Raw genomic sequence first — 12,214 nt, 5'->3', positions numbered from 1 at the left:
TGCTGGACAAGGTTGGGTCTCCCTTTCACGTGCTCATTTGATCTTACTGCGAGGGTTGTGCCACTATCCGGAACGTTTCCTGAATCCCGCCCTATAAATACAAGTCCAGACATGTCAGTCTTTTTCAGTTGAAAATCGAAAGTCCTTTAGTTATGTTCTGTGCGCATTTGTATACGCAGTTGGCCACTTAACAATCCGTGAAAATCATTGGTAAGTCAAATCTAATCTCAGTTCGTGAATCGCTCAGCTCGTGAAAGTTGCTCTAATGGATTTTCCCGTCACATTAATATTCTTCAGTCAGTGATGATTATCTGGAATACCAAATCTGGGACACAGTTCAGGTACATGTGGAATGTCTTGTGATTATTGGAAATTTGAGATGCCTTGTGAATTTATGTGATACATTTTTGTCTGACTACTGTGTATTACAATTAAAGATTACACTTAGGCATTCGCAAGTAGTTTGTCAGGATCTTTGTCTACGAGAGCTATAGTAGAGGGAGTGGGAGTGGGCAGTAGCACATCCACTCCTCTGGCTGCTACCCTAATGTGGTTGATAAAAGATGGTACTGGAATGGTTGGCAGAATATTATTTGCCTGGTGCAATGGGTTAGTGCTCACAACAGTTTTCGATAATGCAATGCATCTTCATAAAATGGTTTTTAGTACAAATCTAGATGCTGACAGCAAAAAATGGAGATTTTTTGCTGACCTTCTCAATGACTGGGTTCTAAGCCTTGAATTATGTGCCCCCTACGCTGTAGCAGCAGTAGGCGGATCTAATGGGGCTATGACTGGTATCCTTTGCGTTTCTGGTGTGGCTAAATCAATCGTCGGAGTAGCAGGCGGAGCAACTCGAGCAGCATTAACCCAACATCAGGTATTGAATAGTACACTTCATCGAATAATTGTAAGGAAATGAGGGGATCTGTTTCCTCTTTATTACATAGGCTAGACAAGGGAATCTGGCCGACGTATCAGCCAAAGATGGAAGTCAGGAAACCTTGGTCAACCTCGCTGCCCTAATCACCAGCCTCTGGCTCTTACCTTTCTTGGACGGGTCTACAAAGTTCGTCTATATCTATTGCTCGCCTGTGTTTTTTCTTATTCAACTTGTATGCCTTTTTATTTCTCTGTCTGTATAGGATGACGTGGTTTTCTTTTTTTTTGTTTACGTTGCTGCACGTCTTCGCCAACCTGAAAGCGGTGAAAGCCGTCAGCATGGAAACGCTTAACAGAACTAGATACATGCTCATTTTGAAGCAATTCGCTTCGTCTAAAGACGTGCCTTCAGTGAAAGTCATCAACCGACTTGAATCCGTCGTCATGGGTCTCATTCCAACTGGTAAACTTAATGGCGTAATTCAATATCAACCAGCTGTTATGATTCCTCCTGTTCTTTCACCCAGAGAAAGACGTCTGCGGCTACCGGATAGAACTTGGATGTTCAATCAAAGCCATTGCCTCCAAGAAGGACTTGGAAAATCAGTTAGCTGTTTATTCTGACCGAAACTTTGCCTTGATTCCTGATTCTGTTAGTAAAACTATCTACATAATTTATCGACAAGACTGTACATCAGAAGAGATGTTGGAATCTTATTCACACGCCGTTCTGGCTGCCATGCTTGCATCCGGATACGCGGTCAGTCAAATCAGTTGTGAAGGAAACCTTGAACATAAGTTTAGATTATGGTTTTTCTTTCGTTATAGGTTAGCGGTATGAAGCCGGTAGTCGAAGGTGACATCTCCAGTGCGCTTCTTAAGATGGTGAAAGAGAACTGCTGGGGAGAACTACGAGATGGGCTTGTGAATCAGGGTAAGGGAATCTAATTATTCATAGACATTTTTCTCTGATGTGTGCGTGTGAAAATATGCATAGATTTTTGTATGACATTCTTTATTGGAGCAGGATGGATTCTCAACCGTTCGCTTCTAGCCACTGGCGAATGGCGAGCTTCGTGGTCAAACGACATGTAAAAATAAGGGGCAATGAAAGGATTCCGAACGTCGTTGATAACCAAACCTGGCATAAATTTGAATAAACAATACGATAACGAGAGCTCGATATCATATGTATATTTGAAGAGGGAAGTGAAACGTACAAGGTTATGTATTTGGGGAATGAAAAATCATTTTCTTAGTGTTGAACTTAAACAAGCGTTGAATCAAACAGTACCAAAATCCTGTAGCATCGCACTGGTTGTTCGTAACTTTTAGTCATATTATTAACGCCTAAAACTTTTGACGAACAACGCTGAGGCCCGAAGGCAGAGTTTTCGGACTCTGATGGTCGTTCACGAGCTGTGTCGTCATCTCGGCTACTTGACGAAGTTTTTGCAGCGTTGTGATCCTCTGTTGGTATCCAGGGCGATTTCCTTGTTTCTCGGTTTCAATCATCAGATCAATATAAGCTGGTGTGGAGAACGTGTGAGGCTTCAGAGCGATCTCGTTCAATCTCTGTATACAAGGAGAAGTAACCTGTACCAATTCCAACAGCTGCTTTTCATATTGATCAATCTCTGCCTGAACTTTGGCTAAGAGTTGTTTATTAGTCAGTGCTTCGGCCTGGGCCCCTTGATATTGCTTCCGGATGGCGTCCGATGACCGCTTCACTTTCTCCATCACCATTTCGTACCTGTACTTTTGATTAAAATGGACATTCCACGGGCATTTACAAATTTTGCAGATTCCATTTGAGTCCATGACGGAGCAACGATGTTTATCGCTGTCGCTGGCTTTCGAGCAAGGAAAATGGCACGTTGTGGTACATTTTTGGCAGTTGGTGGTAAACCGGCCCGTCCCGCTGATGTCAGTCGACTTTGGAACGAGAAATTCTACTTCGAAATCAAAATTCTTGTTTTCATCCATTTGTTGTTGATTCTCTGCCAGCATTTTCTTCATTTTCTCAAACTCGTCGATTCGTGCCAATTTGATTTCGGTGCGGAGTTGAAGGCCGTTGACGAAAGCTTCTAAGCGCTTTCGTTCATCAAGTACTTCGCGAGTTAGTGTCAGTGACTTGGCCTCTATGCGACTTAAATCGTCAAAGAATTTGTCGAAACCTTGGACAGCCATCTCGAAGTAATTCCGGTTGAATTCGTTTGCCTGAATTTCGTTCTGATTAGAGGCGAAAAAAATGGAGCTGTTAAATTTGTTATGGAGGATCTGCCCGGTGGTTGGATCTTTGGGTAAGGGAATACGGGCCTGCTTGACAGCGTCGAGGACGGGCGGCAAATCATTGTCAGCAAATGTCACCATCAGCCGGATGTTATTTTTAATGTTTTCACCGAAGATGGATAAAATCTGGTCAAAGATATATTGCTGGGTAGGCGTCAGTCTGGCGAGTGAAGACTGGACGACGAAACAAACGGCCTCTAACTGCTGAATCCCGTGCTGACATTTGAAATACTCTTGAATTTGTTGCATAATTTTCTTGTCCCTCTCCAGGCCTTTGGTGTCGCCAAATCCCGGCGTATCGACGACCGTCAGCGAGTAACCCAAACGAGAGCCTTTCATCTCGTAAAAATCATAGGTGGTCACCGAGTCCGTCTGACTGTGCGCCTGCGATTTGTTGGTTGGTTCGTCGATCAATTTGAAACGGAAATCGTCTTCCCATTGGACGCCCAGAATGTAATTGACCATGGCGTTGATTAGCGTCGTCTTGCCGGAACCGGTGGCGCCCAATAACAAGATAGTTCTCTGACGATGTTCACTTGCCAATGCCAGATAACTCGGCTTACCAAAAACGTAATGGCCGACTCCCTGAATTTGTGCGTTGCTACTTTCATCCAATGGCAACTCGTAAATGTCAATTTCATGCGGAACAGAAGATTTTTTGCTGGTACGGCGAACGATGTGCGCTGCCCGCTCTGCTTCTCGCAGTGTCTTAGTTTTCAACGTCTCTGATGCCGGACTGTAGAGTGTGGAGCCACTGGCGTCTTTGCATTCAACCCTAACTTGAACGTGATAATCCGTGTCTGGATCTAGCGGCTCCAATACGATGCTCATTTGCGTCGTAGATCGTTGGATTAACGTCGCTTCGTGACGACTATCGTCCTTCCAACATTCAACAGAGAAAGAGCTAATATTGAAGTCTTTATTTCCACGATCATCGGTATCTTCGTTATCCATATAAGATTGATGATACCATGATAAAGATATGCTCGTATCGGTCACTTCGTGAGTTTGTAATCCAGTTGGAGGTGGACGAACTGGATCTATTGTCACTTCGCAGCTGCCAGGGCTAAATTGGCTCCTCCCTCCGCGCATATGTACCGCCACTCTGAACAGGTAAGTCTCACTTGATTGAAGGTAACGAAATTCGATTTCGTTTGAATTAATCTGAACAGTCTCCCAGTGATCTTTCTGGCTATCCATTTTACGATACTGGACTAGATAGTGGCGTACTTCAATCGGGTCCCCTGCCGGCCAACGCAACACAATGACGCCACGACGATTCTTTACGACAGTCACTTCTTCAGGAGCCTTTGGGATGGTGAAGTTCGTTAACAGAGTGGGAGCCTTGCCGCACTGGTACAATAGCGTTAAGGGCAAGGCTTGCCCACCGCCTTCATCGAGGTGTTCATCGTAAAAGATGATGTAGCGGACATCAACGGTATCGCGGTTGTTGTCCCTCACCCAGTCGGAAAACTCTTGGCCAGCAGCAAACATTTCACGATGAGTTAATGAAGCCAATTGCGTTGTTTGGCTACCGTTTGGCCAACTCATCGAGCTAAACAATGATGTTTCCTTGAAAACGTCAATAAGACGACGCATCTCATCAATCAAACCGTTCAAACGTTCTATCAGATTGGGCAAATGAAGAACAACAGCGAACGACCCGTCATCCCCAGTTGTGAGCTCTTCTTTCACGCGTTCCACATCGGGGGTAAACAGTACGCTGGGCAAGCGAGCCAGCCGTTCTAAAGTTGTGATTTCTTTGTCTTGATGATTGAGCCAATGATTCAGCTTCTTAGTATCGAATGGCGATTGAGTTTGTAATGCATCTAGCACCTCAGCCAATTGTTCTTCTTGAGCTGTTCCACGGCGGAAGCTGCGCGTCCAAACTCCCAACACCTCGATAAAAACGGAGACAAACGTGATGGTCAACTCTTTAAATTCATGAATTCTATTGCTTGTGCCCAACGGGATGCATCGGAGATCAGCCAATCTGTCCAGCTGTTGAATTAACATCTTTACTTTCGATTGAATTCGACGGAAACGGCCTAACGCCAGATGGCAACGAGACATCAAACTCCGTGGGACATCTAGAAAACGTGTCGGTATCTTTCCCAAATCATCAGACATCAATTTATGCAAAGGATACAGCCACACTTTCAGCGGAATGGCTTTTTCAGAGGATTCAGATTTTCGTCCGGCGTCTTTCACGATGGCCGTTTTCAATATCTTTCTGCAGGCTTCGTATTGCTCTGCGACAGGCTTCAATGTCCAGCTTTTGCCACCTCTGACTGCCATGACATCGCTGTAAACAAGGCATTGGTAATCCTTTGGAATAGGCCGGCTACGTCCGTCTTCTGTGTCACCTTCTTCATCGCCAGCCGGCTCTAATGATTCGTAATCGTTCATTAGCCGGTTTTGAAAGAAATGAGCGTAATTCCTCGTCGTTTCCATGATCGTTTCGTAGCCATTTTGCTTGTTTCTCTGACTTTCGGCTTGTTCCTGTGGAAATATGCAAAACGCTTCTCGGCCGTACGTGATGGCTATAACGACATGAGTTGCCTGACTGTCGATTAATTTCCGAGGAAAACAAATGATTTCCAAATTCGGAGTGACAGAGGCTTTCTTGATGGTAGAACGGCAATGAACTGCCACTTGAACTTCGTGATTTAATAATTCTTCTGTTTGTTCGATCCAGTCGGCCGCATATTGCCAAGCTCCTTTGAGAGATGGACGCAACAGTCCGGCTGTCACACTCATGGCCGTGTGATCGTCCATACCCAACTCGGTGAGCAACGTCGTCTGTCCTTCTTCATCAACATTGCCATCTTCATTGTCTGTTTGCTCGGGTACTTTTAAGTTAACTTTGGCAGTCGATTTCATAGTTCCATCGACAACTTCTGAACGGGACACGATGTTTGGATCCCATATTCGAAGATCTGAATGGACCGAACATGTTAGTGCGTATTATTGAATACAAATGTATTTTCTTACTTGGTATGATTGTATCTTCAATGTAATTGTAAAGCGTTCCTACGGCAAAAGGACGGCCTAATGCGAATATTTTGATAACATCTAAATCTTGGGACATGTTAAATACCGTTGCTTCGTTTTATCGGTTTAGTTGCACGTTCACGTCCCTCCACGTCCAACAGGCAAGAACTAAAACGCGTACACTTTGTTTTTAAGGTGAAGAAAGACCTAATTTAGTCAAACGTTTTCTCGGAACTGATCGTGGCAAATGGTTTGACTATGTCGGCTAAAGGTTGTGACGGCAAAGATACACGTTGCGATGATATCACCAAGTCCTTTTAGAATTTTATTTGAATAGCTTGATAAGCGAACTTATCGTGCTCTTAAACTACGGACTTATTTGTTTCCCTGCGTTCAGTTCGTTCGGTGTCAGCTGTGGATTATCAAAGCATTTTTTTCTGTTGAATTTCGTGAGAATAGCGTGAGCTCAACCTGCAGTGGATAATTGCGACATCACAGAAGGGCAGTTCATGTAAACAACGGCCAGTGCAGGTAAACGTATTCCCGATAAAGGAGCTTTTGACGCAGTTCTACTTTCCTTTGTTTGCTTTTGATTAGAATTATGTTTGCGTCTTCATGAGAGGGTAGGGCACTTACTGATGGCAATAACGTTCGCTTCGTTTACGTGACTTTTTTTTTGTCCAGTTGGCGTTTTATTTTCAAGCGGGCAACCAGCTGTTTAAGGCAGTCGATAATTTTACAATGGCTGAACGCTGTCTCCAACTGTCGCCTCTGGGTCGCAATGTTTGGGTTGGGGATTTCTACAACTACTACACGGGCGCTATTTTTTCAAGTAATTCTTCATTTTCATAAAGTGAAACATATTTTGTATTTACTGCTATGTGCTTAACTAAATCATATTTCTGCTTCACGACCATTCTTATCGAATCATTTAATCATTTTTTTTTGTACGCAAGGTAAGATAGCAATACCAGAGCAACGCATTGAAATTTCATACGAAAAGCAAACGACGTCCTCTTTCTTCTGTCAGCAGCCTTTTGAATTAAAAAATCAAATACTGGGTATCAACTCGCATGACCAGAGATATATCGATGAGAAAAGACGTGAGGGTTCCAGCGAACCGTGGTTCGTCCATTACCTCAATATCAGCCCGGAGGATGGCAACAATGACGAGGCACAAGTCACCGCATTTTTTCGTGTGGAACGACGAACCGAAACTCTGAAATGTGACGCCATGGAGTCCCAAATGCATGACTGTAAACTGAAGAGTGGCGGTCTAGCGACACATTTGGTTGGAGGAGTTGTCTATGGAGCTGAAGTGATCTGTTCTTTTCACAGATCCTTAGAGGGAGAAACAAAAGAGCGCGTCCAACGAAATCTCTATTTGTCGGCCAAAAACTATTTTGATCAAATAATTAATCAATCTACTAGTGAGGGTATACCTGTCGAATTAAGTAACGTTTCTTGTACGATATTCAGCAGCTTAGATGCCGGTAAACCTGTTAAAATGCCTTTCGAAGAATTCAATCAATATCTGCAAGAGATTCGCAGTTCTGTTGGGGGCGATCATCCGAAAAACTGGAAACCTATTCATTTGTTTCTCTTTCGTATTCCCGAACAATTTGAAACTCGAATTGAGTTGGATCGGAAGAAAGATTTTGAATCCGAGATGGCGAAGCATAAATCAACATGGGCCTCTATCGAAGAAAAAAGTCTAAGCATATCCAAACATCCGTGTATCAATCGTTTTCCTTTACTTGGAACAGTGATGTCTGATTTCCAGCAAGTCCAAGCAGATTTTCGTGAGAAAATCGACAAGAAAATCGAGAAAGAAGAGTACGGGAAACGTCATACGGAAGGCGCTTTAAAACAAATGAGATCCATCTCAAAGTTTCTGAATGATGTCATGGAATGGTTGGCTAATCGGCGACATGAAATAGAAGAGTTTTCACGGCTGACAAGCGGCACTGAATTGGCTACAATAACTTTGCATGGGATAAAAAATCAAATGAAGAAAAAAGACACAAAATTTTTCAAAGTATTCGTCCTGAACGTCGAATACAAAGAAGACCCTGTAATGAATTACATGCGGCAAGAAATCGGAGATCATACCTGGCCTGCTGAGCTTCCCGTCGTGCCAATTTTCTCATTTCAAAAAGGATCCCAGTCGGTTAGAAGCAAATTTGGGCCATTCGAAAAAGAGGTTCATTCAAGCAATTTACACGGAGACACGAGCTACTACATACTACTACTACTTGTTCCTTCGGAAATAGACGACGGCACTATACACATATTTGATAATGTACCTTCTAGAATACCTACTTGTAAAATAACAATCGAATCCAATCCAAATCAACAAGACCATGTGGAAAACGAAGGGTCCCCTCCCGAAAGTGTCAAACAACATGAATCATCACAGGATGATGATTATGTCACGCCATCTGAGTCCTCATCTGATTCAGGTACCGCAGAAGACGAAAGCGAGACGCAGTTCCCCAAGAAAGCGCGAACAAAACCATCACAAGGACAGATGCTTACAACCACAACAAACATCGATACCATAGATCCAACAGCGACCAGTCCGGAAAATTCACTTGCTATTAAATTCGAAGAATTGTCCTTAAACGATAAGAAATCCTTCGCGAAGCCGACAGTGGCCGACAAACTGGCCAAGAACGGGAGCAACAGCACAAATCTAGAACGCAGTTCCACTTCCGGAGAATCAAAGGATGATGCCAATCTTGTCGCAGCAGCGTTACTTGATAAGAAGAAGACGTCGAGTCAACACGATCACGAAAACGATGCCGTCATACACAACACAAACGATAAACGTGACGATGAAATACAAGAGTCTAACGGTGATCAAAATAGCAAACGGCCAGTACATGAAACGACGGACATTAGTGAAGGTCGAAGGATTGCTGACATGTTTGTAGATCAAAACGCTCAGTACAGCGAACTAATAAGAAAAGGATCGCCAGATGTTTACATGCTGAATGCGTCGGAAAAATCAGATAGCGTCGACATCAAATGGTTCGACATCGGCCGGCCTGGCCACACTTTGCAATCGCCCGATCCAAAGAATCACAAAATCATCATTTTAATGGGTGCCACTGGATCCGGAAAGAGTACCCTGATCAATGGTATGATCAACTACATCTTGGGAGTCGAATGGAATGATCCGTTTCGTTTCAAATGCGTCCGTAACGAAGGGAACGGCCGGAATCAAGCGCACAGTCAGACGAGTTCTGTGACGGCCTACACCATCCACCACCAAGAAGGAATGGCCGTTCCTTATTCCATCACCATCATCGACACTCCTGGCTATGGAGACACTCGAGGAATCGAAAGGGACAAGGAAATCACGGCCAAAATCCACCGTTTCTTGACTCAACAAGAAATTCCAATAGACGAAATTCACGCTGCTTGTTTCGTGGCCCCTTCGGGCGAGAGTCGTCTGACGTACACTCAACGTTACATCATCGAATCTGTGCTGTCCATCTTTGGCAAAGACATGAAGGAGAACCTTCGCTTGTTGGTGACATTTGCTGATAATGCTGATCCTCCCGTCGTAGAAGCCTGTAAATTGGCTAATTTCCCATCGACGTTGGCATCGAACGAAATCACTTACAGCAAATTCAACAGCGCCGTTCTTTATTGTTCCAATGTAATACAAGAAAATGAATTTAGTTTTGACGAACTGTTCTGGGATATGGGTCAAGAAAATTTTGGCAAGTTTTTCACGATGCTGGCTGCAATGGGCGGCCAAAACCTTACGTCCACTCGAGAAGTGATCCAGCGTCGTCAACAACTCGGCCAATCGCTTAAGGACATTGAACATGAGCTGGAAAGCTTTCTTGTTAAAATTGAAGAAATAGAAATGCATCGCCAGCAATTGATGACATACGGTCACAACATGGAGACTAACCAGAATTTTGTCACGGAAAGTGAAGAAATGTTTGCCGTGAAGGTCGACTGTGACCGTGGACTCATGGCTTATAATTGCATAAGTTGCAAGAAAACTTGTGAAATGCCTGCCGTTCGCAGGAATTTGTATAAGAGAGCTTGTAAGGACGTGTCTTGCCGATGTTTCGAATCAGACCACCAATTTCAGCCGTTTTCTTGGATTTTGCGTCCGGCAAAAGTAAAAACGACTCGAAATGATAAGAAGACTAAATTTGAACTGAACTCTAATCAAAAATCAGCGACCGAAGACTTGATGGCAAATTGTTTGGACGATCTGGAAATGGCTAAAGTCAAAGTGTTAAGTTTATTGGAACACTTAGGTGCCAATGCCAGTTCATTGGATTCTACAGCTCTTCGTTCAAAATCCCTCAATCCAGCCGAGTACCTCAGTTTGATGAGTAGTCGCATCTTGGAAGAACAAGCACCCAGCTACGAAATTCGATTACAAACATTAACGGACCTACAAAAAAGTCTGACGTCGACAACTGACATGGGTGGCACGTTGAAATCCAAATCAATCCATCCTGGAAGAAATGGCCAGGATGAAACGCCTTCACGATCCAGTCCAGCTTTTAACACCATGCAATCAGGTGGACAGGTAACTGCGTCAACTAACTCAAGACGTGAGATCAGCTATCACACTCGGTCGTATACGAGTGGAACCCATCACCCTGGAACTGTGCCGAATGCATCCTCCAACACCCAAACGTATAGTCCATCTCGCGGAAGAGGCTATGAAACAAGCCAAACAGACACTGCTGCCATCGTCATTTACGGTACCGATATCACACGGAAACATCCGCCAGGCAGCCCTGAAGATTATTACCAAAATTCAGTGAAAACGTCCAAGAAGCCAAGTTCCACGAAAGACGGATATTGTCACAATCCAGATGGATCAAGTGACTCGGCTGCAGGCCCGCCGTCGTTAGTGCAAGAAAATACTGATGAGAGCGATGAAACAAAAGTGATTTTGCCCCACAATCAGTTGGCAGATGACAAAGACACCGACTCGTCACGCGATGAAAGCGAACAACGTGGTGGAAATAAGATAACCCAGAAGAAATCAATGTGGGATCCCCTTACTTCTGCTGTTTCAAAATTCAAACCCAAATGGATGTAGCTTTAGTAAAATATATTACGCGAGATCCGTCCTGTTTCATAACAGACAATTTCAGAAGTGTTCCGTGAATTTTTTTTTCTCCAAAATGTATTATGGATTTTTTTTGTAGTGCATCTATTTTAGTGTTGTTTGTTTTTGTTATGTGTTGTGTTTGCAAGCATGTCTGGAAAAAAATAATTCCGATACGTCATGTTTCGATGGTTAATTACTCGGTTCACCAAAGCTGTTTGCCTCACAATTAATTGTTCAGCTAAAAAAAGAACAATTTCGATAACACTCTTGAAAAGGAAAAACCCTCCTGCTTTGCATATGTCCTGCCCACTAGGCTCTATTACGCAAAAGATAATGTCCGTGCAAAGAACAATTCTAGTTGCGTTCAGCTGTTCCAATGGTATTCCCGGACATTTTTTTTTTTTTTTGAATTTCTTGTGTCACAATGACCAAAAGCTCAAACGCTGGAGAGATAAGGGCGTGGCCTTATTGACCTTGCCGATTTCCCTGATTTTTGTTGCAGAAACTCTTGACGATATCCACGATATCGCCTAACCCAATGACATTCGAGGACACACGTGTTACAACAAAAGCAAATATTAGTAAAAAAAAAAAAATATGAATACAGTGCAACATATATATATTGCTCTGATGTACTCCATATGAAACTAAGAATCACGCATTTGATTTTTTTTGGAGTATCGATTGTTAAATTATTTTTTAGCGCCTGGAACGCCATAGGTCTAAGAATCCTTAAAGCGACATTTTACATAGAGGAATTAAAAGGAAGTATCTTAAGCGGTTTAATCAAAATGCAAATTTATGTGGAGGATTTCTCTTCATGATTTTCCAAAATATTTTTTGTTTGCGTCACACACCATTCTTTTCTAAAATCGATTTTATTGAATGCTTCGTCATTCATCAAATACTATCAAATGTAGCACAAGACTCGAACAAAACGGAGGTCTT

General features: G+C 43.2%; 3 protein-coding genes across 3 annotated transcripts; 2 read left to right on the top strand and 1 right to left on the bottom strand.

Annotated features, from left to right (window-relative positions):
* Positions 1-215: 215 nt before the first annotated feature.
* On the top strand, positions 216-2,025 carry LOC130685852 (RUS family member 1-like). The gene is made up of 8 exons (XM_059494278.1): positions 216-341; positions 449-609; positions 667-880; positions 951-1,069; positions 1,146-1,345; positions 1,410-1,642; positions 1,711-1,816; positions 1,910-2,025. Exons 2-8 carry the CDS (start codon positions 548-550, stop codon positions 1,975-1,977), a joined length of 1,002 nt encoding a protein of 333 aa, XP_059350261.1. The 5' UTR covers positions 216-341; positions 449-547; the 3' UTR covers positions 1,978-2,025.
* Positions 2,026-2,105: 80 nt separating this feature from the next.
* On the bottom strand, positions 2,106-6,317 carry LOC132087730 (uncharacterized). Its single transcript, XM_059494269.1, has 2 exons — positions 6,169-6,317; positions 2,106-6,113 (listed from the first exon to the last, which is right to left on the bottom strand). Exons 1-2 carry the CDS (start codon positions 6,263-6,265, stop codon positions 2,233-2,235), a joined length of 3,978 nt encoding a protein of 1,325 aa, XP_059350252.1. The 5' UTR covers positions 6,266-6,317; the 3' UTR covers positions 2,106-2,232.
* A 547-nt stretch (positions 6,318-6,864) lies between these two features.
* LOC130685823 (uncharacterized) lies at positions 6,865-11,369 on the top strand. Its single transcript, XM_057509097.2, has 2 exons — positions 6,865-7,000; positions 7,125-11,369. Exons 1-2 carry the CDS (start codon positions 6,910-6,912, stop codon positions 11,252-11,254), a joined length of 4,221 nt encoding a protein of 1,406 aa, XP_057365080.1. The 5' UTR covers positions 6,865-6,909; the 3' UTR covers positions 11,255-11,369.
* Positions 11,370-12,214: the final 845 nt, after the last annotated feature.

Source organism: Daphnia carinata, chromosome 2 (genome assembly GCF_022539665.2).
Source record: "Daphnia carinata strain CSIRO-1 chromosome 2, CSIRO_AGI_Dcar_HiC_V3, whole genome shotgun sequence".
In the NCBI taxonomy this organism is placed as follows: Eukaryota; Metazoa; Arthropoda; class Branchiopoda; order Diplostraca; family Daphniidae; genus Daphnia; species Daphnia carinata.
This window is presented reverse-complemented; position numbering and strand designations above follow the sequence as displayed.

Bases quoted from the DNA above. Each gene is read 5' to 3' on its own strand.
- LOC130685823 (XM_057509097.2), top strand. From the start codon at position 6,910: ATGGCTGAACGCTGTCTCCAACTGTCGCCTCTGGGTCGCAATGTTTGG. The intron at 7,001-7,124 runs GTAATTCTTCAT...TTTGTACGCAAG, and splicing joins CACGGGCGCTATTTTTTCAA to GTAAGATAGCAATACCAGAG.
- LOC132087730 (XM_059494269.1), bottom strand. From the start codon at position 6,265: ATGTCCCAAGATTTAGATGTTATCAAAATATTCGCATTAGGCCGTCCT. The intron at 6,114-6,168 runs GTAAGAAAATAC...CGGTCCATTCAG, and splicing joins TGAAGATACAATCATACCAA to ATCTTCGAATATGGGATCCA.
- LOC130685852 (XM_059494278.1), top strand. From the start codon at position 548: ATGTGGTTGATAAAAGATGGTACTGGAATGGTTGGCAGAATATTATTT. The intron at 610-666 runs GTTAGTGCTCAC...AATGGTTTTTAG, and splicing joins TTATTTGCCTGGTGCAATGG to TACAAATCTAGATGCTGACA. The intron at 1,346-1,409 runs GTAAACTTAATG...TCTTTCACCCAG, and splicing joins CATGGGTCTCATTCCAACTG to AGAAAGACGTCTGCGGCTAC.